The sequence below is a fragment of the Falco biarmicus genome, chromosome 4, assembly GCF_023638135.1.
Source record: "Falco biarmicus isolate bFalBia1 chromosome 4, bFalBia1.pri, whole genome shotgun sequence".
Lineage (NCBI taxonomy): Eukaryota > Metazoa > Chordata > Aves > Falconiformes > Falconidae > Falco > Falco biarmicus.
This window is the reverse complement of record NC_079291.1, coordinates 101,675,507-101,701,437: the sequence shown is the minus strand read 5'-3', so window position 1 is coordinate 101,701,437 and position 25,931 is coordinate 101,675,507. Positions and strand designations below refer to the sequence as shown.

Here is a 25,931-nt window from a genome sequence, read left to right as displayed (position 1 = left end):
CAATGATCTTAAAGGTCTTTTCCAATCTAAACGGTTCTGTGAAAAGGCAGACAGGAATCTTCTGTAATGGGGAGATGTTGAGAGCCACATTTCTGGTTGAAGGACCATGGGATAAAATTTTCATACACAGATTTGAACTTTGTTACAGGGCAATGAGAGGTACAGGCCAATGGGAGATGCTGCATGAAAAGTTCTTTCTGTCTAATAGAAACAAAGAAATGAGTGAATTAATTTTTTTCTAGCCAATCAAACCCTGCGATTCCTCAATAGAAGGGGCTTTAAAATAATGTACATTCTTTCTAGCCCAGCTGATTTCCAGTTGAAGAGATGCATTCTAAAAGATGAAACCTGCAAGTTATATAAGGCATGAAATTAATCTCTCCTAAGTCCAGATGGGTAAGAAATGCAAAATTTTATCCTGTCCTGAAGGTCATGGGCTGTTTCATAACTGTGGGTATTTGCAAAAAAAATCCAATTTAGATATCTAAAACGAGATACCTATACCACTGATTAAATAGAGTTGCCCTAGTTACATCAAAAGAAGTATGCTTAGCTTCTCCACCAGGCATAAGTCCAATATTGCAATGCATAAAAGAATTTCTAACATCAGTATCAGGACATGAGAGGTTAACTGAATGTCTTTGTACTGCTTTGCATGAAATGTTTTGAATCCTGATCTCCTGTTATGACTCACATCCCTATTTCTCCAATTTGTTCACCCAGGTGCTCCTGGAACATCACTTTATTACGTGCATTTATGGCAATACTTAATAAGGTATCTAAAATACTTTATAATACTGTAACTTTAATCAGCCATGCTCTTAGCTGGCAGTATTACAGCAGGGCTTTCTCAATAACTGGGATCCTGATTTCTGGCCCTGATAAGATAGACCTTCTATATAACACATACTTGTGTAATGTAAAAGGGCAGTGGCTAAAGCCTGATCCTGTCAAAGAACAACAACACTTCAACAGGGCCAGCATTTCATCCTGTATCTTCAAGTTAAGCCTCAATATTTCAAGCAGAAACAAAATGTAACATGTAGTTGTGCAACGATAGCAGTGCTATTGATTCAGAAAAAGCTCTGTAATAAAGCTCCCTTCTGTTTGCTAAAATGTGCCATGAGGGGGGACAAATTAGGGTAAAACTTATGCGGATCAGCCAGCAAGGTCAGACAGATACTTGCCACTGTCAGTACATGCAATATGAGCGGTTGAAACATATGCAAGAAGAATGAAGAGGTTTTGCATCCTTCCCCGAGGGATGCAGTGTTGGCTACTGCTGGCCACAGAACTCCAGACTAGATTGATAATGGCTGCTTCTCAGCTGACTGCCTGCAAATTATACCAGTTCATGGTGAATGAACAGGTGAATGTTTCAGCAAGACAAAAAGGCCCACAGCTAATAGAAGGTTAAAGTCTCTCTTTAACTTCTAAATGCTTCACACGTGTTCTCTTCCTGCCTTTTTTTTTAATGCAAAAAAGTCCCCACAGAATGGTTATTTTTCGTGCCCGACTTGTTTTACTGTGGCTTATCTAACTGGATTCTGTAAAAAAATTATAATAGAACTAACAAATCCAAACATGTTCGTATTTCTAGGGGTTAAGAACTAGTTTTTGCTTATATGGTCTGTTCTTTAATCATCAAACTATTGACCTGGAGCCATTGTTTAGAGGAAAATAACCCTAACAACTGTGTTTGGAACATTAAGGAAAAAAGTTCTTGTCTTGGAAACATTGGTGCCAATTTCCCCTAATGCCTATAGTCTAGTAACCAGATACATATAGTTTTGATAATGGACTTATTTACATAAAAATCACTGCCAGCTTGATGGTAACAATGACCATGTGGAAGTTGGCCAGGACTAGAAATCATTGCTATTAACCTTCTGAGAGAGCCTGTACACCTTTGCAGAGACAGCTTTTGGCACAGAGCATTAATTTCATTTAGAAGTTTATGAGGCATTAGCAAATATACCTTTCATGCTAAAAACACATTTGACCTGTGTTTGGGAATGGAAAAGTAGCAATAAGAGGAGGCTCTCAGGTTTTCAAGTCATCAAATCTTAAATGATGCTGGCTACCATTAATCCAGCTGGAATGTTCTGATAGCAGTCAAAGAAATAACAGCATGGATATTGGACTTCTGCATCTGCATGGGCCGTTGTTTTATGAATCAATGTTTGGGTATTGGGTTTGAATAACCTCCTGCATGCACACCATGACATAGTGGCACTCTTCATTTGTTCACGAACGTGTACTGTTGTGGTGCACGCTAAGTGGGGGCTGAGCTTGGCTTGTAATTGCATAGGGTTTTCATGACAATAAAACATGTAATACATTAATGTTTTTGCATGCAGTATCATATGCATACTTGAAAAGAAACTTCTGTACATGCAAAATTATGCTTTTGATCCTGGAATAGAACTGAAATCTGCTTATTTTATGGATATCTGCAGCTTGCTGAATAATAATTTTTTGCATCTTTCACTTTTCATCTCTTGGCAACATCAGCTTTTAAGTCCAAACTGTTAGAAAATTACCTTTTGAGCTATTGTCTTTTTTTTTTTTTTTTTAAATTCTGAGCAGCAGTAGAAATTCATCAAGTAAATTCTCTTCCTGGCTTGAAAACCAACTGAAACCTGAGCTGTTCTGTTTGATATACAGTGAATGAGCTTTGATTTGATTTTTATTGTATTTCATTCAAACTTTATTATAAAACATCTCCCAGGGACACTTGCATGAGAACCACTTTGCAAGTAAAAACAGCATTGTATTTCCAGTCTCCCATTTTTAAAGGTTATTATAACATTTTTATCATGCCTGCTTATCTTCATAATATAGCACTGTAAAGCAGACAACTGCAGATGTTAGGTAATAGAGCTAGATGTCTCTGTAGGTTTTTCTAATGGATTTTCTTTTCCCGTACTACAAAAGGGTTTCACTGTGTCATTAACCCAGTGACCAGCACTTCTGCAGTCTGACTGTGGGCAGTCCCCAGGCAGCTATGTTTCCACTGCTCTTTGACTCCAGTTCAGTTTCAACTGGGTTTTTTTGACATGAAATTTGGTGCAGATTTTTTAACAAATGCCCCTCAAAAACCTATTGTAATTTAAATACAGTAGATGATCTTTGTGGATGGTTCAACCGTGGGTGTTATGTTATTTCTATACTGTTATTCTCAGTAGTTGCTTCCTTCTCTGGAATTGATCCACGCATGTTTTTCAGAGAAACAACAATGACTTTCAGCAGCTGGATAATTTCAAGTTTGTGTTCAGATTGGGCATACAAAGTGTTTTCTCGATAACTTTCTTTCCTTCTAAAAATTGCAGTTTAAATCCAAACTAGGTATAAATTCCTCACAACATGTCACTTACTTTTAATCGATTTTTGATTATTATTTGTCTCTTGGTCTCAGAGAAGGTGTTTGTAAATGCTACAGGATGACAGGCTTGGTTTGATCCTGCTCCTATTACAATAGTTGGCCAAAAATCCTGCTGGGTCACGTTCTCTGTGTGGATTGCATCCCTATGGATCTCCTAATTTATAAAATATATCCAACAAATCCAATAACAACAGAAATAGGATTAAATACACAGTGCGCAGGTGGTTCCGAAGAAAGGGAGTTACAGCTTCTCTTTGAATTTTTGCTTATAAAGATTTACTTTCCTCATAAAAGTAATCCATATAAAGTCTTTGTTTACCTAGCTCAACTAGGAAAATAAAACAGTAACTACAAGCTGATCTGTGCAATACCATAATAGTACAAACACATTGAAGTCCCTCTTAAATGCAGGTGAGCAGGACCCTGGCAAATTGGGAAGAACAAGAGAACAGTTAACATGCCCGAGTTTTATAGACACGCCAAGCGGCTTAGCAGCCTTTACTGAACATTTCTGTTACAGTGGCTTGCCTGAAACAAGAAACAAATAAATCAGATTAAAGATTGAGCTGCTTAGGACGGCAGCATTAGTCCAGCAGATTTCCTGGCAAGATAACTTATTTTGTGCATCAGGTGACTGCTCCATGCTGCAGTGCTGAGCAGGGGTGGATTCATAATCCATTTTGAAAAGTACTTAATGAAAGCCTTTAGGAAGGTTTTATCAGCTATGAATACTGGAAAGAGGGTGAACTTCCTATCCCATGGTGTTGTTCATATGCTATTTGGCATCTTTCTGTAAGAGCATGAGAAGTCATCAAGCGGTGAGCTATTAATGCATGAGTCATGACAAGGCTCTGCAGCAATTATCAATCTTTGCACAGTCTTTGACAATTTGTCCCCTTAAAGCACTCCAAAGAGCAAGCGTTACAGCGGGCTAGCTTCAGAGCTGAGGTGGATGCTGGTGCGTTAAGGCACAGTTTGATGGGTGAATTTCCACGTGGCAGTGCTGGCGCATACAGCTGCCCTGCCGCACACCCATCAGCGGGCACTTGTTCTGTCTCTGTGCCTCTCTGTGCTGTGCCACTATAGGCAATGTTGGAGCTTCATGGCAACACGGACTACAAAATGATCTGGCTGCAAAAGACTTTTTCAAGTTCTGCAGCTGAACTACAGATTTAGTCTTGTTCGTTATTGTTTAGGAGTTCCGACTGCAACATGAGTGAATACCTTAGTTATCTTTACTTGAGACTAATTATTAATGAGAGCAGTGAGCATGTAACAGCTTGGGCTTCAGCATGGGCTGTCCAAGCCAGCGAGAGATCACACTGAATTACTAGGGCAGCTGACACCTGGGCTATTGAATCTTCATTGCTAATCATTAGATCTGGCTTGGGTACATCTATTCAGCTTAAAATCACACCTCCCAACTGCAATATGGCTATAGCTTTGCTATCAACATACACCTAACTGCAGATGTGTCCCAGCTGACAGAAGAGAGGAACTGGAACCTATCAGGCACCTTTAAAGGCCACTTTTCTTCTTATTTTATTTTCTTACCTTTCCCTGTGCACTTTGTGGGGTTGTAGACTGTTTAAGTAGTCAAGTGGACAACACAACCTTAAAAGGCATCATCACTGAGGGATGTGGCACGTAATAAGAAGCACATTAAGAACCCTTCAGCCTTTCTGTCCTCTGAATATAAGTGAGAATTTAAGACTCCACTGCAATCTGGAAAGAGCTGTCCTATCAATAGAACGTGGCTGACTACAACGCTGTGGGACAACATCCATGTAAAGCCCTTTGCTTTGATCCTTCTTAAAGGCAAAAAGGAAGAAAGCCCATGCCACTAACTGTCACAGAGTTCAACATTCACTACTGCAAGTTTAATCTTGGCTATTTAAGAAGACTATGGATTTAGACATATTGTTATTTCTGTACGCATTAGAGTAGTCATAGCCGTCTCTGCATATAATACTTAGCAAGAGCAGTCCTTCCATTGGTTTACCTTCTAAAAAATGCAAAGGGCATCTTTTTTGGGAACATGGTTAGGTAGATGCTGTCCTATTCTGGGTGACAATCGTTTGACTGTAATAAAGAGTAGAATTCAAACACTTTTTCTTGGAGAGAGCTTGCAGAGATAACAGTTTGAGCATCTAGCCTATCATTCTGATGGCATGTAGAAAAATAAACACAAATGATAGACACTGAAATGTCTGATATGACATTTGGGACCTAGATTAAATATGGGCTTTCTTCCTGTAGGATTTGCACTGACCTTAAATAAAGAACTGCTTCCTTTGTTTTTAATGAGGCATTGCTGCAGGGAATTAACTGAGAGTAGGGCCAGAATGAAGAATCAATGGAACAGACACATCTGAAATGTTTTTAAAGACATGGCTGGTTTGGGAGTTTGACTTCCCTTACATCTTTATGGTATCTCTCCTTTTTATGGGTATAGACAAAACCAATGCAAAATTCTTTTGCCTGGTATCTTTAACACTGCTAATAGGAATCATCTGGAGACTGGAAGGCGGATATTACAGGTTATTTATACCTTTGCCTTGCTATTCAGGGCCCCAGCAGGGATGCCAGCCATGATAATAGTTTTTTTGTGTTTAGTGGGGATTTTTGAAGCAGTTTGATTCTCGTCCACTAGGTACGGGGTTGCCATATAGTAATATGCTTAGCCTTAGTGGTCAGTAGACGGCCATCTACAGGGAGTAACTTTATGCAGCTCTTGATTGGCGCTATGTCTGACCTTATGGCTAGAAAGAAAGGTCTAGGGCTCCATTACCAGTCTCTCACATCTCAGCTTTCACTTTGTTGCCTTTTCATCCTCACCAGAAGGTTGAAATCCTAACCCTGTGAGCCTCCCTCTGAGCAGAGAGGGATTTTTAGGTAGGTCTTAGGTCTGAGCATCTCTTGCATGTTTGTTTCATCACTGACTTGAAAAAATAGTTATATCCAACTTACACTAGTGTGTATGGGAGAAGGATCCATCCTATTTTTTATTTTTATTGTGTAACTCTCTCTGAACTGATTTTTTAAAAGGTACCAACTAGCTGTTACACAGGTGTCCAGTCTAACATATTCAAAGGAAACAAAGCAATTAGGCAGCTTTCTGATCAGTGCTGTCCTGCAAAATAACCACACATTTAATTTGTTGTTTTGTTGGGACTTTTTAACTGCAGGGAAATTCCAGTATATCTCATTGTCTGCTTAGTAAAAAATGTTCTCTACCCTGCAAAACTGGTCTTAACCTAAAAGAGTTTTGGAACCTCGGGGTCTTACGTATTATAAATTACCAGTCTGTAAGTATTATAAATTACTTGTCAGTTCAACTAAGATTATTTACTTATGCACACTGGCGGGGAAGGCAACATAATCCCTGGTACCAATCCAGTAACTCAGGAAGGAGATGCCACTAAACTGCAGCAAGTTTCCTGAAATTCTCTTACGCATGTTCTGTAGGTGATAACCTGGATGCAACAGTGCCTTTTAGTGTCTAGCTAAATGTGTCACTGATTTGTTATGGAAATCCCTGGAGAGTTGAAGCTTTCCTACCAAAGCTGTGGTAGACCATCCAAATTCAGGTTTCAGTTACCCAGTAAATCTGCTACACTTCTGTAAAGCGCCTTCTCTTTTTTGCTCCATAGCAACTGTGGCAATCTAAGCAGCATAATTTATTAAATCAACTCTGTTTTGAGAAAAATACAGTTCACTCGTTCTTCTCATTACTACTGTTCAAATTTAGCCTCAATTAGTGACCTCTCAATTTGCTGAGATTAGTTCTGCCTGTGTAGAAATGTGACTAGCTATGAAGGCATATGCAGTGAGCCTTACATTTCTTCTACTTAATGTATTACACAATTAGATATCACTTGTTGCTTTTCCATGAAGGAGTAAATAAAATACCCTTGTTAGCTGCAAACACCCAGTCTCTCCTTTCCCAGGAAAGCTCAGTTTCTGAATGTTTTGGACAACCGTATTACAAAAATGAGGGAGAGTAGCGCAATAATGGTACTGTTCTACCATTGCATAGGACTTCCTGATTTCTGTCACTCAACATAACATCACAGATATTTTTAAGCCACCCCTTTGAAAAACACAGCAAGGCAGACCCACAAAATGAGTAAAGGTATATTACTATAACTATTTGACGCGGGTGAAACTAGGCACACAGACCAGATGCCCAAGACTAGTAAACAGAGTAATTGAACTGGAAACAAACCCCAGAGGTTCAAATTTCCAATCTGTGCTCTAGTTACAAGACTTCTCCCTGTGATCATCCTCCTCCTCATACTGGAAAGCCTGGAAAAGCCTATTGAATGGGTATCATCGCTTTTTATGCTAGGATTCAGCAGTTGTTTTAGCCACATTTGAAAGGAATGAGTCAGGAATGTGAGAGGAAACCACTTCCCACATACACACATTACTGTATGTATGGATGAAATACATTTCCTCTACTATGAAGTTGCTGAATGAGAAAATAAAGTTGTGCAGCTGACTGGCACTTTAGTGGCTGTACTTCAACCCTGATAATGAAAAGCCAACAGCCTCGGGAGGCCGGTTTGGATAATGCATTTCATGGAAAAGCTGGTGAAGTCACTTGCATTCTTATAAAGAATGACTAGAGAAGGTCAAAGTGAAGAAAATATACCGATACTAAACCCTGGTAAATTAGAGACCAGGTTCTTTAGTGAAACCTGGCCTGACTGAAACCACAGCAGAAAATCTGGCTTTAAGATGTGAGCTATGATACAGTAATGAAGATGCCTCCCTCTGTGCTTCAGACAGTTTTTGTAGCAACTGGTGTTCAGGAATCAGAGATAATGGTAATGGCTTGTGCCTGCAGTCATTACAGCTACGGCATGCACGGTATGCAAGGTATTTAATGTAAAACTTGTCAGCATTGCACAGTGAGACAGCAGCGAGACAAAGTAGAATGCAGGTCACCTGCTCTCCAACCCTGGCTGATGGCGACGTCGCAGAGCAGGCAGCTCTTATTTGCAATGAAAGTGAACCACAGAACTTGGGTTGAGGCTGCTAGAACTTACTCAAAGATGAGTGTCCTCAAGTCCAGGGAGCTGGTATGGTCTTACTTCTGTCCTTCAAAGCTGATGTGTTGCTGGAGCAATAGGCTCCTCAGAAGTCTGGAGCCTGGTTGAACACCCTGAGTGGCTGTTCCCATCTTCTGGGGAACTGAAGGGGAAAAGGAGGAGCGTAAGGGCTGGTCAGACAAGGGGGCTGAGGCAGATATGGGGTTAGGGTAAGAGAGACAGACTTGCAGAAAGCTTTCAAGAGGACTCTGAGCTTCTGAGGGGAGTGCTACAGCCAGCCAAAAATTTGAGAAGAAAGGAGACCTAGACGAGGACTAAAAGATTTCCCAGTTGTTCCTTAGCTCAGCAAGGATTTTAAGGTTCTTTTTGACTTGAAGCCTGGAGTAGTTTCGTATATTTAAAGACCAGCACTTTTTTGAAGTGCTTTGATGAGCTATGCAGAAGACAGAGTTGCCAGGTATGTGTATAAAAAAAGGATCTTACTGCTGTCAGTAAAGAACCTCTAAAATAATGTTATACATATGTATATAAACCACATACATCCTGGAACATACATCCTGGAATACTTAAGTGTTTGGAACACTTTTTGTTTGAAGGCAATTTCTTATGGCGAGGCAGGCCAGCCTGTCAGGAGCCACAGCTCTGCACCATGCTGGTTGTCTCTGCTCTGGCAGCCCAAACACGTAGCCCCAGCGTGGCCTTCACTGTAGCTGCAATCATAGGTTATTAGTAAATCATTCCATCAGACACCCAGGCAGGGCAGTAAACACAGAGGAGACATTCACCAAGAAAAGAATGTGTATTTCCACATACATTCGATGTGTATTTTAGCCATTTTCCAATATTTCCTTTGCTTTCAACCTCTACATGCCAAATGATAGTAAATTGCAAATGTACTAGTTCCAGCTGAGCACAACTGGGGGTGAAATAGCTTTTCTTTGAAGCTGAAGCTAGAGTCCACTTGAAAAGCTGTAGGAAGAGCCACAGAAATCTGCGAAAGAGTAACTGAAAATCTGACCTGGTGATTCAAAGCATTGTGATTCATGGAACAAATTTTCAGAGGTGCTACATAATCCGTTAGGAGAGCAGCTCGTGAAAGAGACCATCACTGTAGCTAAGAGAGCAATTATGAGGTAAACAGTGTATTAAAAGAATGTCACTTTTTTCCAGATCGGCAGAAAAACAATATATGAATGTGTTTTAACATTAAAAATACATATATTATTCTAGCACTCGTTTCCATTGTTTTTCAGGTCATCAAGGATCTCATTACACATTTCAAGTACAGGAAAAAATGTAAGATAATGATCCAGGGCCAAATCCTTTTACATCTGAACCCTCCCCTGTGAAGAGTTGGGGAGGATCATTCCAGCTCACCTTGGCTCTGCTGCCTGTCGTAACATTCTGGGAGCGCCCACCTCTTACCTCTGTTGCCAGTCCCTTGGCTTTGATGTTGCCTCAGCCTCTTACCTGGACCATATTTGCTAGTAGCAGAGCTCACAGCTCTGTGTGCACCATGACAATTTTCTGTTGGCAAATCAAGGCTTCCCGAGTGGCATAATACGGCTGGAACATGATACAGAAACTGCCCCATAAATTTCAATATTGCACACATGCAAATGTACGTTTTTGCCTGGCATGGGCAGCAGCTGAGCCACAGGCGGTTGCAGTACTGGTATGTGAGGGCGGGTAGTCAGATGCGTATGCAGGCAGTTCCTGTGACCACATATATGAAAACAGAGATGAGAGCGCTACAGGGATCCTTATGAAATCAGTTATACTTGGACAATTTCAAATTAAAACATTAGCTGGGGATAAAAATGTAGAGCTTCAATTAGCTTTTTATAGCATTTAATTTTTTGCTTTACTCCCGGGGTGCCACGTGACCAGCTACCTCTCCAACATTTTTCTTCATATTTGGCAACTAGTGATGTACTTCGATGTTTCAAGCGACATCAAAGGGTATGCCTTTGCTTAATAATCCCCCATTCATTTAAATAGTCGGTAGCTTGCCAGCACTGCTTTGTTTGCATTTTAGAATTATGGATGATGTCAAGACAGCCTTGATTAAATGTTCAGCTAACTAAGGCTCAGAGGGAAAGGGGCGAAGTAAACTATGATTTCAGTGAAACTCAAAAGCCTGGAGAATGTGCATTCTCTAATTTTATTTTTTTTTTTCATCAGGATTTGTAATAGAAGAAATTAAGACTCTTAAGGACTTTCCCAGAAATTTGAGACTAGCCATGGATGTATCAGACATGCAGTATTCATATACTCTCAGAAGGATTTTGGCCGAGATCTCAATAAGCATGCTTTCTGCTTCTTCCTTCCTTCCTCAGTCAAGCTGTCTTTTTCCAAGTATTGGTTTAGAAATTATAGTTGCCCCAAGGGCAAACCATGAACTACCTGGGGCCCACACAAAATCAAGAAGTTAGTGCCCCCATTCTAGATATTTAATCCAGAAGAAAAAAATTCCCTGCCTGGTATGTAGTGCTAGACGTTCCGACCTGGGCAGAGACAGAGACACGGACACACACGAGTCCCCACTAACAGTCAGACCCTGGGGGCAGTGGGGAGCTCAGTGCTTGGTGCATGCTAGGGCAGGTCCCTTGCCAGGGGCGCACGGAATAAAACCTGTTGACTGCCCACTACAGCTCGAACTAGCTGATTGCAAAGCCAGTATATAAAACATATGCAATTACTCTCTTCAGTTATCAAAACAGACCTCAGAGTACGTACTTCCTTTCCATCCAGCTTATTAAGTATCAACCTAAAAAGCAAAACGTACGAAGAGGGAAAGAAACAGCCAGCTCACTACTGGAATAAAAGTTTAATAGCAGAGTCTCAGCTGTGTTATACATTTTCAAATATAACTAATGAAAGCCTGCAAAAGTCTCCCTTCTCTCCTTGAAATATTCCAAGCAGACTGACTTTCAGAGAGTGAAATCCAGTAGATTAATTCAGGCTTTAAACCACAAGAGGATTTGAATTGTCAGGAATAGACCTCAGAGCAGAGACCAAAGACAAAAAGTACCCTTTAAAAAATTCATCCTTAAAACAAAAAAGGTGAAAGAAGCAAAATTGGTAGATGTAGTTGCAGAATTTGGAGTTTCACAAGGAAACACTTAACTGATGCTCAAGAGCATTGCTTCCAGCTGCCTTGAGAGCTCTGTAGAGACATTAGAACAAGATTACCTTTACTTTGCAGTAACAATGAAAGTTAAAAAAAAAGTTGCCAATATTGGATGGTTAATTGGAAGAACTTTCTACTGATTTTGTTTAAAAACACATTAAAGCAGAGTTTGCCTCCTTGATCTTATACCTACAACTGCATTTAGCGACCAAGGTGGTTAAGACTTTAGGAGCTGGTTGCTGGTTTGTACCACTGAAGTTCATGCTTGTTGCAACTCCATTCTAGACAGAGGATGACCGACATGCGAACAAAGGAAATAAAAAAGAATGGGTGATATAGAAATGATACAAGCACAAGAGTATGTCTTTAGGCTGTGAAACAAAGGGAGACAAGGGATTAGCTGTAAGGCTCACAGGTTTACTCCCTCACTACATGCTTTCCTTAGTTTCCCCTCCACCAGCTCCCTTATTGTCTGAGCAGTCCTCAGTGTCCTGCTATAGCTATCAAGTAAACTTTAGTGACCTTCCTGCGAATTGTTTTTATATGACAGATTAATTTTCCCACTGGATATTTTAGAGAATAGTACATGAATCAGAAAAGTCAGAATTGGCAAAGGGCTTCTGGGTTATCCTCTCTGTCTCTCTCTGCCATAAGAATTACAGGTAAAAAAACCCCCAAAACCCAACAAAAACAACAGCTGGCATTTTTTCAGCCTAAAACACGATTGAAAAGGAAAATGGGGATGCTTTGAAGTGCAGATCCTGCAAGTGACTATGGAAGAACTAAGTGACAGATTCCCTCATTTCTTTGCCCATTATTTCCTTCCAGTTTTGTCACTGCTTTTGTAGCCACCAAAAGCAACTTCTTGATGACAATGATAATTTTTGTTCTGTTTCATAGTTTACTCTTAGTGTTTGCCTCTGACATTCACTCTGCAGTGCAGTGTACTACCATTTGCAGTTGTGGCCCAAGAGCACAACGGAGCTTTCCAGTTCTCTTGTCCATGCTGCCCAGGCAGTGGCAGGGAGATACACTACAAGTTAGGCACCAGAGAACCGATGAATAGTTATTGGTAATTCAAACGGGATAGCAGTATTGGTAACAACTTTCTCTCTAGCCTCCTGTCTTCAAGCCTTATAAAAGCTAACACTGCCTTAAGAAACACTGAATTAATTCTCTTCCCTGTGATTATAGCCAATTCTCTTGGTAGAGAATTTACTTTATGCTACCTCAATAAAGCCACTTCTATAAAAACAGCTACTGTTACATAAACATTTATCAATTCGCACACCTATCCTTTTTCCCTGTAGCTGCAGAGCTGATACGCAGATAACGCTGGTCTTATTTATTGTTTTTTATTTTAAATTCCCTTCCCCATCTCTCAAAGCAAGAGGGATTTCTAACTGAGCTTTAAGGCTCTGGTCACACCAGACCTTGTAACTGATAGGATCTATATGAAAATTTAGGATTCTTCTTGTCCTGGTTACACACTGCCTACTACCTCTGCGGAAAGGCTCACTTGTGACTTGTTGCCAAAAGACTAGTTTTCTACTAGCACAGGCTCAGCTTGGTTGGCAAAGACGGGAACTGTCCTGTCTGTGGGTTAGATAAAGTTTGCAGTAGCTGGTGTACCTGGGTAATGAACCTTGGCTAATGTGTTTTGTTTTGTTTTGTTTTGTTTTTTTTAAAAACAAGCAAAGGCTCTTCTCTGTTTTCCTTCTGTATCAGTTAAGTACAGCCTGGCCTTTTGGTACAGCTGGACTGGTTTTCATCAGCTGACTTAACATATTTCTTAGCCTCCTTGGTAGCTTAGTAGAACCAGGCGAGGAAAACAGCAAAGGAGGGATTTCCCTGGCTAGAGCTTTCCTCCATATGTCATGCTGTGCAGTGAAATGAGCCCCGGGCTGCCACTGTGCCTGTGAGGCAAAGGCTCCCAGAAGCCCAGGCTGCACCCAGCACTGGAGCTTGCACAGCCAGATGGAAGGCGAAGAGCCACACACAAATGCTGGGCGACCTCGACTTTCAATCGCAGAAGTCCCGAGCACCAGTACTAGCAAAGTAAGCATCATCTGAGAAGCACAGCTCAAAGGCAGTTCTGTCCTAAAGCATGTGTTGCTGGCTCCTCTCTGTGGGACTCAGTTGTCATCCAGAGGCAATGCAGCATTTGTCTCTCCAAATTTTTCCATTTCTGCAGAATCTGGAAGCACTGAGAGTCACTGAACTTCTATTGGTCCACTAAATCCGGGGGAGGAGGGATAAGATCCCGCGGGTTCAGCCTAGCAACAAGACAAACATCATAGCTGTCGTGCATGAGGACGTCGATGGCCACCACGTTCCACTGGTTCTCCCATGTATCCAGTTCGAGGATCTCTTTGGTGATAACTTCGTGACGAGCTGAAAAACAGAAGCAACAACAGCAGGCATCAGGAGTCAAGTCAAGTCAAACAGGATCAAAGAGGTTTGTGCAGTTATTATGACCCTTCTGTAAGGCAGCGATGAAAAGGTAATTTCTGTGGCACTAACGGCTACCCTGTTCGAAAAGCATGCGAGTTGTCAACGTATAACAAATGAAATAGTGCAGATGGAGAGCTGCACAGTGTATTCAGTCCGCGCAGTCTGGGCTCCAGGTGCAGCTGCAGGGACAAAAGCATCAAGTGTTCCATCTTGGTATGAGTATGCAGGTGGCATTTCACTGTGCAATCAATTGTCAGATGTTCATCTTTCAGAGGCAGAGCATTGCCTATTGTTAATGAGCGTGCCTACATGCAGTATGTTGTCTTTTCTTTGCCCTGATGAAAATGCGGTCCTCAGGCTCCTGGAAGCACTCCAGTGCCATGGCTTTTCCTGGGTGCAAAGTCTGGACATCCTGTAATTTGGGGAGAAAGACAGAAAGAAACCTCCAGGGCTTAATATGTACTTTAGCTGTTCTGAAGTGCTGAGGAATTTGTCATGAGCAGTCAGGTTAGAAGAAAGCTATTAAATCACAGCCAGTCTCAAGACAAGAAGCTTTTTACTGAGATTAACAAAAAATGTAAGAATCACCACGCAGCAGAGAACCATAGCTGTCAACAGCAGAGCTATATTAAATTTCTTACAAGGACACAAAACCTTTCTTTGCTAACTTAAGTACTGCATTCTCCAGCAATTGTGACTAAAAGCCAACTTCTCTCCTAAAAATAAAAAGTGTCTTTCACGTCTGCTCACTTTTTTGTCTTAAAGTTGCTTTCTCGCAGCAAGTAACCATAGTCTAAACTTTTCTTACTTTGAGCTGAGGACATGCACGCTCTTTGCTGTCAGCTTCCTCCTGATGAATTGCCGGATAAATGTATTAGGAGCCAGTTCTCAGAGATTTCCAAGCACAGACACATCACTGGTGCCAGGGTAAGAACCATCATAGCAAGACATGTTAAATACTCAACACTATTTTATTGTGTCTTAAAAGAATGGTGAGAGGCTAAACTTACAGGGTCCAGGCTGAGGTCGCTATTCAGCTATCCCTTCTAGAAAGCCTTTTTTTCTAAGGGCGGTGGTGGTGGAAATAATCAAGCCAACAACAACAACCAACCCTATCCTTCACATCTATTGACTGCATCTCATCGCTCGGACACTGCCCTTCTGAGGAACTGACAGCAAAGGATTGAAGAAAGGGAAAAGTGAAATACAGAAGAGCATACAGAGGTGTATATTGCTTCTCATGTTGGAAACACAGAGCACATATTCCTCCAGAGAACAGCAACCCTGGGGGTTTACTAACCCCAAGATAGTTCAGTCATGGGTTAGGTTCCATGCAAAATTGGTGTTGCTATTATGATGATGTAGTGTCATGGGATTTAAAATACCCCTAGGGCTCCTCTACAAGTAGCTTCGGGATGTGGGGAAGTCAGATGGAAACAAGACTTCTTCCTCTCCCACGATCAGTTTCCTTGCTGAGCTGATTCAGAGCAGTGCTCTTTACTGCAGGTCCTGCACATACACGGGAGTTGGGGACGTCTCAGCTTTATGGAAATCTCTGCACATTTTTGCCATGTTTATCTAAGGAAGCCACTCACCATCCCTGTCCCCCCTCCCACCTGACAAAGGGGTGCTGCACAGTGTTTCTACCCCACAGTCCACAGCCCATACTCATTTTCCCCTCAGTTGTGTCACGATTGATTGTGGCGTAATTTTTGTTGGTCCGAATCCAGACCTCTGGGACTTTTAGAGATCTCTAGGAGCTCGCTTGAGTAAAATGCGGGCAAGATTTCAGGATTTAGCCTCATCTGAATAGTCCTTGTTCTGCTGCTCACAGAAAGAGAAATAGTCACGATGGTTTGCTTATTGAACCTGGATATTAAAGGAGAATAATAACAATAATAATACACAGGAAGGCTGTACCCATCCAAGAAAGAAGACAGCAAACTGCTAAAAAACCCAGTTATATGTGAAGAAAGAAGGCATGACTGACAGACTGCAAGCAAATAACTTGCCAGTACCAGCAAAGAGAGCTCATTTCTCTATAACCCTGCAAGAGTGAACAGGTTTTTCCTAAGAGGCAAATACAGGGCTGCAAACAGACCTAAGCTGTGACATGGGAGGCTCCAGTCCTTGTATTTATTATTAGATCATCCCCTTTATGCAATAAATTTTTATGCCTGGATTTTCTTTGGCATGGATGATGACACAAATGAGACAATCAGAGGAAAAAAATCAGACACTGGAACTGAGATACTCTGTGGGTGATTGCAACACTTCAGGAAAAAAAAAAAATCATAATTAGAACATCAAAGGCAGATTCAGCAACCCTTCCTTGCAAGCCTTGCTGTGCTTTTTCCTGGCCCTGGTGACTCACAACCTTTAGTGTCCCTTGCTTCCCTTTTCTGTGGGATGTTGTAACTGGTTTTGTTCCACTCTACAAATTCTGCTTTCCAGTCCATGAGTGTTAGTTAACTCTTAACCCTTGGGAGATAAAGAGAGTATGTTGTTGGAATAAGGGAAGCAATCATTTCTCTGGTCTTATCTTGCTTAATATGGAAGGAAGCAGCACCCTTTGGATGAGAAAGTTCATGTGAGGAAAAGCACAGCTCAAAATACAGTCATAGCTCAGAAAAAAAGTTACATCTCCCCTTTCTTTTTAAAATAGAAACAAGTGAAAACTCCTCAACTCTTAAGCTTTTTTTTTTTTTAATTTTTCTTGGTTAAGACAACAGAAAAGGTAATGTTTTTCAAAGAGAATAGCACCTTTGATTACAGGGTATAATCTGTAATGCTGGATTTGGGCTTTAATCCCAATAAACAGTTTTAAGGTTGAAGGTGCAGATAAATTCCAGATTCTGCCTCATTGGTTCACCTTATTTAATTGCAATTTTTTTTTTTTTTAAGGCAATATCTTAGCAGCCAATTTTGCTTACAGGAGAAGAATGTGATGTCTAAAAAAAGCGAAAAGCAACTGGCTGTATTACACAGATTACCTGCTTAAAAAGCCACCCCACAGAACTCCCTGTCATACATAGCATTATTCTGCATCACTTACCAGACAAGCACCTTACCTAATGAAAGGATTTCACTCCTTTCCAAATGATTTCATTTATTCCACTAAATGAGGCAGTAATTTTCTGCACATTCTTGTTTAACTGTGAGATGGTTTAGGAAACTTTTTTTACACTATGTTTTTCTGCATAGGAGTTAAACCACTTTATTCAGGTAGTACAAACCTAACCCTAATGCAGATCTTTTTCCAGCGGTAAAACAGTGTTTATAGCAGTATGGTGTATTCTTATTCAGGAAAGGAAAAAGGCTAAACCAGCCCAGGGAACATTAATTCCAGCATAAATTTATCCCCACGAGAAACTGTGGTATGTTAAAAGGAAGTCAGAGCTCTTTCGGTATAGTTACGTGTGCCTTTTTGATGTACAACTGCGGGCTGAAGGGTAACACTGAGCCTACAAACTTATCTTTTCCCACTGAAAGAACTTGAGTTATACCGGAAAACATTTAGTTTATAAATGCTAAAATTGTATTTCATATATGCAAGTATAGTAGTATGACAGCAAAATGAGTTTAATCTTTATATTTTTTAATATTCTGGTCTGTAAAGAAAACGCTTCCCTGCAAAATTTTTCATATGAAATTTTTCTTTGCATGTGCAGAAAAAACAACAAAAATATTAATGTTCAGTAATTATTGCCTGCACTCCATATACACAATCATGCTTCCTCTTTAAAAGGTTTATGATTCAGGCACTAAATATGGCCAGACTTCATTTCATGCTGTAAGTTTTCTCATGTCATTTGAATTAGGATTCACCATAAATCAGGATAAACCATTCTTGGAAAAAACCCCAGTATGACTGCAGGCAACATAAATATTTTATCTGCTTTTTTGTCTCTTTTTTTTTTTTTTTTTTTTTTTGAACTGCATTCCATTTGTGATTTGGAGGTTGGGGGAAGGAACAACTTTCCATGTGAATATAATATTTATTACCACTTTTGATTTTTTTGACCTTGCTTTCTCTTTCCTATTTGGAACTGAACATTCAGATACAATTAGATTTTGGGTTGGGAGTGTTGAAGAGAGGCAGATGTAGAATTAAGCAACATGCTTAACAGGTAGAAAATCTATAGGTCATCCAGGACTATTAACCATGCAGCTATTATGTTTGTAAGCCAATACAAATAAATTCACTCTATTGTAGCCTGGTTAGCATCCAGAGCATTGAACTAAAAAAGAAATTTGTGCTGAATTTTAGTTCAATGGAGTTGAATCTACGGCAAGTTTCCTGAAATGGGGTTAATATTTCATTATTTTGTATCAGCCCATTGACATCACCTGATAAGTTTGCCCCCATCTTACGAATGAGGGAACAGAGTTACAGAGGTAGTGAGAGCATGTGCCAAGTCGTGAGTTCTGATGCCTCTGCATCAGTGCAGGGCAGAGAGACCCAGAGTAGTTTTGGACAAGCTCACCTGCCTGCCAGCTGCGGTGCAGCTACCGTGACATACTGTCACACTGCCAGCAGCACCCGAGCAAGCGTATCCAGAGCAGGGACACGCGCCTCAGCACAGAACCACACTGAGCAGTTGAAGGCAGCCTGTGTCACACCTCCCCTTGCCCTTGAGCTCTGTGCCCTGGGACATCCTCACACAGGCTACTTGCCTGAGCTCCTGCTGATGTCCATTCTGAGGTTGTCACAGCACCTTTTCCTTTCCAGTTTGCAGTTTCCTAATGTGCTCTGTGCTCTATCTTCTTTCACCGTAAATCAATTTATAAAAGACATCAAACCTGTAGTGATTAAACTGTTAATTTCCTACTCTGCTCTTTCCATGGAAAAAAGCACTTGAACATCACGAAGTGCTTGCCAGCTCCCCAGCAGTCCCCCAAACGTTTACTCAGGTGTTTCACTGGTTTCCCCTGTTCTCGTCACCTATCCACCACCCCAAAGCTGCCTTGAAGCAGTTCAGCCTCCAGTGCTGGTTTGTACCTGGTTTTGCATGCCGTTAGCTGTTGTACCAGAGACCAGAGGATGATTTTAAACATATGGGACTAGCCTCTGCTACTTATCTTCCTGGCCACTAATAGCTGCTTTCATAATTACGTGATGTGGAGTTAGGTGACTTGGGAATTCACGTTTGTGTTGCAATGGGATAAAAGTGCATTTAGATCATTACCACCAGATGTCCTGGCTCCTCATTTGCAGTAGAAAAAAGAATAAGTTCATCAAGTCGGTGGCCTTCAATCCCATTTGCGTATGCGAGCTGCCCCCTAACTCCACCAGCCTTGCTAGCGTAACACAGCCAGCACCCCTTGTGGGGTCAAGTACATCCATCATCTATGCCTGTGGGCAGGAGCAGGCAGAGAATACACAGGAGAGGGAACTTGGCTTGGCTGTTTAACATGCTGGCCAGCCTTCGTGACGTTAAGTATCAAAGCAGTGTATCCCACCAGACACAGCAAAAGCTGGGAGGCAGGTTGGGGCTTGAATTTACAACTGTGGCAGCTTACTGTTTTCAGAGCACCTGCGTGGAGTAAGGTAAGATATTCGCTCTCGTAGACAGGACCTCTATCCTCTTGCTCTGCTGTGTAATTCATCAGGACCATAGTTTCATGAGCCACCCATTCCCTCACAAATCAATATATATTTAAAATATGTCTGTAATATAACGAATGGGATAGTCTACAGGAAGAAACTTCTAAATCAGTTGCTTCAACTGTTTTTCTTGGGATTGATCCAGCTACTTCAGCTTTTAAAACCTTTCCAGATTTTGCCTGTTGTTCATAGGCAAGGCCTCTTTCAGACACTAATCTTACAAGTGCTGGTCCTGCTTGCGCTGCCAGCGATGGCAGGATCACAGCTTACAGCAGCAGCAGGAGCAGTGCTCTCGAAGTCAAGGCGCCATTCGTATGAGTGAAAACTGCAAGATCAGAATAAGAATTACTGGTCTCAGACCATCCTGCGAATCTGTTTCTAAATGCCTTACAATGGGTTAATACATTATTAATAGAGGATATAAAGCGTGTTTAGACTGTATGCATGACAGGCAGTTATGAACACAATAGAAGATGTCATACATGGCTACAAGCCATGTTTCTAAACAACCTATTGACCTCTTCAGCAATTAATTAAAATGCATTAAAATATCTATTAATCATTCATTAACCCTTTATAAACTATAAATGAGGCTTAGCAAGAAGCAGGACTGAATTACTAACACCGGGCTGTCAGAGACTGGGTCAAATTTAGATCTGAAATGAGCAGGTGCTGCTGCCCAGCAATTCCCCTGACCTGTGCTGGCCTTATTTACGGTGGTGAGTTTCTAGCTAACGAGCGGGGGGCAAACAAGCAGCCCTCCCCGGGAAGGCAGCAAGCTGAGGGGGTCTCTCCCACCCACCAGTCCCCGGCAGCAGCCTGGCAGCTCACACCGGTGCTGGGGAAGAATTAGGCAAAAGGTCAAACAGCATCTTTCGGGGCGGACTCGGCATGCAGGCTGGAGAGATGCGGCAGTGCCTGCGGCACGGTGGGCGGCCAAGAGCAGATTTCTATGCTGAACAAAACGCAGGGAACCTGAATCCCTTCCATTGGTGGGAATATTTATTCAAATGGTAACAACTGTGGGCAGGAGAACTTTAATTATTCATCGCTGCCCAGTAAATTCGAACTGAGGGAAACAAACAGTGCTGCAGATAGGCAGCCTGGGGTTTGCCCCTCTGCTTTATTTAGCTGGGAACATGGGAAGGTGCTGGAGAAACAGGTTTTGTTCCTGTCCCTCAACCCCCAAACTTCACAAGTGCAGTATTTACTGTGCCAGACTCCTTAATATGTCTAAATTTAATTTGATTCCAGTAATGTTCCATAACCACTATAATAAAAAAACAAGCACTAGAACGATTCTCCATCTAAATCACATAATGGAGGAGACTAGGGGGAATGGCCTTTATGGGAGATTAGTCAAAATAAATAACTATTAAGCTAGTCCACTGTCAGGAGAGGATGGCGTGCAGATACAAACTCATTAGCTCAGCTGGAATACAGTAATTACTACACAGTTCTGCACTGCAGCAAGCAGCGCCACTTCTATTCCAATGTATGGTTTGCAATTTATGTAAATGAGGAAGAAGAGGCCAGAAAATGAATCTAGGGTAAGTATATGTCTTTTTTTTGGTTTTTTTTTGTTTTTGTAGAATCAGAATTACACAGCCAGCAGGACTCAGTGTCACTATTGCCTCTTGGCGAGCAGTTGCAAATACAAAATTGCGATTCTGGCATGCCAAGTTCATAGATAATTATTCCCTTTCCCCTTCCTCTGACTGTAACACCACTTAAGTAAAAAATTAATTTCTACTTGATATTAGTAAATAAATAACAGAACTGGGTTGATCAGCACTGGTCCTGCACATCATGCTAAACACATTACAGTATTTTTCAACATACATGGTTGGGAAGCAGTACATTTATCTTCTCTGCTATCATCTGCATTGGAGGGACACAGCAAAACTGCTAATTCAGAGAAAGTTCCATGTCAAGTCCATTAGCTGATGAAATCATAAGACCTTTTAAGTGATATGTACTGCTAATAGCAGACCCATTAACATTTTATTATTTGCATTGGAGTGGTTGCCCCTTCACTTTGCACATCAGCCCGTCTCACTTGAGTGTACAGTAAAGGTGGCATTCTAATTAAAATCATAGAATTGTTTAGGTTGGAAAAGTTCTTTAAGATAATTGACTCCAACTGATAATCTTGATAACCTTGCACTGCCAAGCCCACCACTAACCATGTCCCCAGGTGCCACATCTACACGTCTTTCAAATACCTGCAGGGGTGGTGACTCCACCACCTCCCTGGGCAGCCTGTTCCAGTGCTTGACAACCCTTTTGGTGAAGGAATCTTTCCGAATAGCCAATCTAAACCTCCCCTGGCACAACTTGAGGCCATTTCCTCTCATCCTGTCACTTGTTACCTGGGAGAAGAGACGACCACCACTCCATCCCAACCTCCTTTCAGGCAGTTGCAGAGAGCGATAAGGTCCCCCCTGAGCCTCCTCTCCTGGCTGAACAACCCCAGTTCCCACAGCAGCTCCTCATACAACTGGTGCTCCAGCCCCTTCCCCAGCTCTGTGGCTCATCTCTGGACATGCTCCAGCCCCTCAGTGTCTGTCTCACAAACCTGAACCCAGGATTCAAGCTGCAGCCTCACCAGCACTGAATGCAGGGGGACGGTCACTGCCCTGGTCCTGCGGGCCACACCGTTTCTGATACAAGGCAGCATGCATCAAGTTAAAAAAAAAATAAATCAACTCTGGATTTGAATTTATTAATTCAAGTCTGTGAGACAGGCAGTTGGACCAATGTTTATAATCTGAAACTAAAGCTACAACCCCACAGCCCCCAGAAGCAGGCTACAGGATCTGTATTTGTGCAGCAATAACGCTAAGACAACGCACACGTGCCTCCGCAAGCTGACAGTGACAGCAGATGACACAGTCCTAGCAAGCAGGCACACGCTCCTGCCTTCATTATTTTCACTGGAAAAAATATTTATAGTATTTAGAAGCAGTAAAAAAGAAAGGGAACCCAATCCTGCAGGCATTTTATAAGCATGTAATGCTGCATACCTGACAAGCTGCTTACCACCTCCTCTGGTGAGGCATGCTAATGAGGCTGCTTCTGCCATGTTAATAGCTGATGTTAATAGCTGTCAGCCTGCGCAGGTGGCAGGTTTTAGCCCTATGTAAAGGCAAAGGAAATAAAACGTGTCAACAAGAACATTGTGCAGTCAGGCTGCAAAGGCTGCTTTAAAATCCATAGTTAGTGGTAAATGCAGCAACATATTTTAACAATTAGCAGAAAGCTGGCTGGCTACTGTGCATCGAGTCCTTCTGAGTATTCATACTATGGCTAGTGTTTTCACTCTATGCAGAACCATAAACTAATGGACAAAATGTCTACAAATATCTTAGGGGTGGGTGTCAGGAGGACGGGGCTGGGATCCTTTCAGTGGTGCCCAGCGACAGGGCAAGGGGCAGCGGGCACAAGCTGAGACACAGGCAGTTCCATCTGACACGAGGAAGATCTTCTTCACTCCGAGGGTGACCGAGCACCGGCACAGGCTGCCCAGGGAGGCTGCGGGGTCTCCTTCTCTGAGACATTCAAATCCTGCCAGGCTGTGACCCTGAGCAGCCTGCTCTGGGTGAACCTGCTCTGGCAGGGGGCTGGCAGCGGTCGCTTCCAACCCCGACCATTCTGTGATTCTGTGAAAATTAAATATTTTAAACATTTCTGAATATCTTGATGAATGCTATAGCATTGCTGACAAATGACAGACTACATGAGCTGGATCTGAGAGTCAAGATCAGTGGTTCCTACTTGCCATAATAGTTTTAGTAGAAAATGAGCTAATTCTTATGAACTGCTGAAAAACAGATGAAGTTTCACAAGTCTTGCTAAGAAGGAAACAAATTCAAAACAAGCAGAAGTGATTTTTTTGGGTACTTATCATGATTGTAAGAACATAAAACTCTGTCAGTTAGTGATACAACACAGAGGTCTCAGAGTGGTTTGTGACATCTAACCACAGACACCAAGCTCCTGTTGTGTTAGCTTTAGGTAAGCCAGGTTAGAAACCTTCATATCCTGATCAAGACATGGAGCATTAAGAGATAAGAGAGGTCCTCAGGGTTCTGAATTGCCTTCTGATCTTTCAGAGCAGATTTAAAGCACCAAGGTCCTGAATTTCCCTCTGGAAGTTTCTGTGCCTCTCCATGTGCTGCAGAGAGCCTGGGGTCACCAAGGTCTTAGTGTAGGCACTCCAGATAAGTGTCTAAACTTCAGCTAAATTAATCCCCTTTCGTGGCCAGGCTTTGAGCAAGCTTCTAAATTGAGGAAGCCTCAGAAGAAGAAGCCTTACGAGCTTTGTTTACCAACGCAGCTCAACACTCAACAGCATTCCGTGTGGTTCAGAGGAAGCTTTCTCTTGATGAAGCTCGGACAGACTGGAGTGCACTCATACTTCAGAGAGACTGTGCTCTGCATTGCTACTCTCAGCTGGCCAAGCTGATTTCCCTCTGGAGACTCTAAGTAGCTGCAATTTCTCTTCCTCCACTCATGGGGATGTTCTTAGGGCTGCACCATTTGTCCTCCCTTGGAGCAGACAAGGATTCGTGAGAGGCAATATATATGGGATGGGAAACCCACCATCACAAAACTTCAAGTCTCATGTGGGACTCAGAAGAGATAGTAGCTGGCCAGACCTCATCTTTTCATCCTAATTTAAGGCCCTTTGAGCAGTTGACAGCTGCTTGTCAGCTTCATATTTGTGTACAGCATCTCTGGTCTTCAATTAGCCATTTAGGTCAATACCCGTGCTTACAGGGAATGGCACATATGAGTAAAATTAAGATGCAACTATGCCCTTAGTAAGTCAACTTTCATGCTGCTGGACCAAGAGTGGGTTTAAGTGAATGCAAAGGCAAGTTGAGGCTGGGAAGCTGGGGACAGATCTATAGAATACAGAGAGTTGGTTGCAACCCCTTATATAGATCAGCTAAGACTTTCCATTGCAGCAGTGATTTTGGCTTAATTTCATTTTTTTTGAGAAGCACACTCACTCTTGAATGTTCACAGCAGCCCTTTAGTGTTCAGCAGGCAGAAAACCCAGAGACTACAGCTGTGCCTCTAGCTTGTTCCAAAAACTCCACTTGGTTGAAACTAAATTACAATGTTTTGTAAAATTGGAATATCCTCTCTTGGTTGCATCCCTCACAAAAACCAAAGTGGCATGCCAAGAAACCCAAAAGACTAAAACCAAACAAGCAAAATCTAAAATAACCCTACTAAAGCAGCAGCAGCACATGCTGTTCTGTGGATATCTTGAAGCTGCCGAGCAGCTCTCATTGTGAAAGAGCAGTGTCGAGCCACGCTCTCCAAGTTCCCATATGACAGTAATAACCCTCTGTCCCTCCACCCTTCACCCCCAAAGAGCAGATCAGGCAAAAGCTCTTCCCAGCACATGGAGAGGCCAGGGCCAGGGTGAGGGGCCAGCCAGAGAACCCACTGGGGTTCAGCGTATGGACTCCACCCTGCTTTTCCTTGATGGTGGTAGCTACAAGTTGTTGTTATGAAGATTTAGAAATCCCCTTTTCATTAATAACTTGAAAGTCACATTAAGGTGCCTGTCTTTAAGGCACAGCTTTCTCTCAACCCCTCGGACACGTGGATACGTATGATTTACAGTGGACAGTGAAAATCTCATTTTGGCTCCCCTTTTAACAGACATCCTAATATCTAACAGCAGAATCACATACTGTTTCTTCACTGGCATACAAAATGCACGCGTAGGGGGGAAGAATTCATATGGCACAGGTAACTGCAAAACTGGCATTTTCTAACTTTGACTTCTTGTTTTCCAATTTAACAGTTTTAGCGTAGGGGATTTCTATACATAATTATATAGATTGCAATAGTACAGTCAGGAATCAGGACCCCATTGAGCTGGCATTATACATACAAAAGGTGGCCGTCTTGAAATCCACGGGGGGATTTTCAGTCTCTCCCGGTGTTACAAGTCTTTATACATGACTCAGTGACAGAACGTAGTGGTATTGTACAAAGAATGATTTTATGGCTCTGAAGCTACCTTATTCAGAAAATCTCGTACTAATCTGTTAGTCATCTTGAATGAAATTACTTCATTTGCCAGTGCAAATGATCATAGAATCATTTAGGATGGAAAAGACCTTTAAGATCATTGAGCCCAACCATTAATGCAGCACTGCCAAGCCCACCACATCTACATGTCTCTTAGCTGCCTCCAGGGATGGTGACTCAACTACTTCCCATGATCAGCCTTTTGAGATTTGTACCCACGACCTCTAGGCTTTTCCG

The 25,931-nt window shown here is 41.9% G+C and overlaps 1 protein-coding gene across 1 annotated transcript in view; it reads right to left on the bottom strand.

Moving 5' to 3' along the window:
• Window positions 1–10,639: 10,639 nt before the first annotated feature.
• KBTBD12 (kelch repeat and BTB domain containing 12) overlaps window positions 10,640–25,931 on the bottom strand; it is a 35,169-nt gene continuing 19,877 nt past the window's right edge. Inside the window, exon 5 of the mRNA XM_056337187.1 lies at window positions 10,640–13,969. Within this exon, the coding sequence (XP_056193162.1) occupies window positions 13,800–13,969 (170 nt within the window). The 3' untranslated portion in view covers window positions 10,640–13,799. The remainder of the gene's footprint in view (window positions 13,970–25,931) is intronic.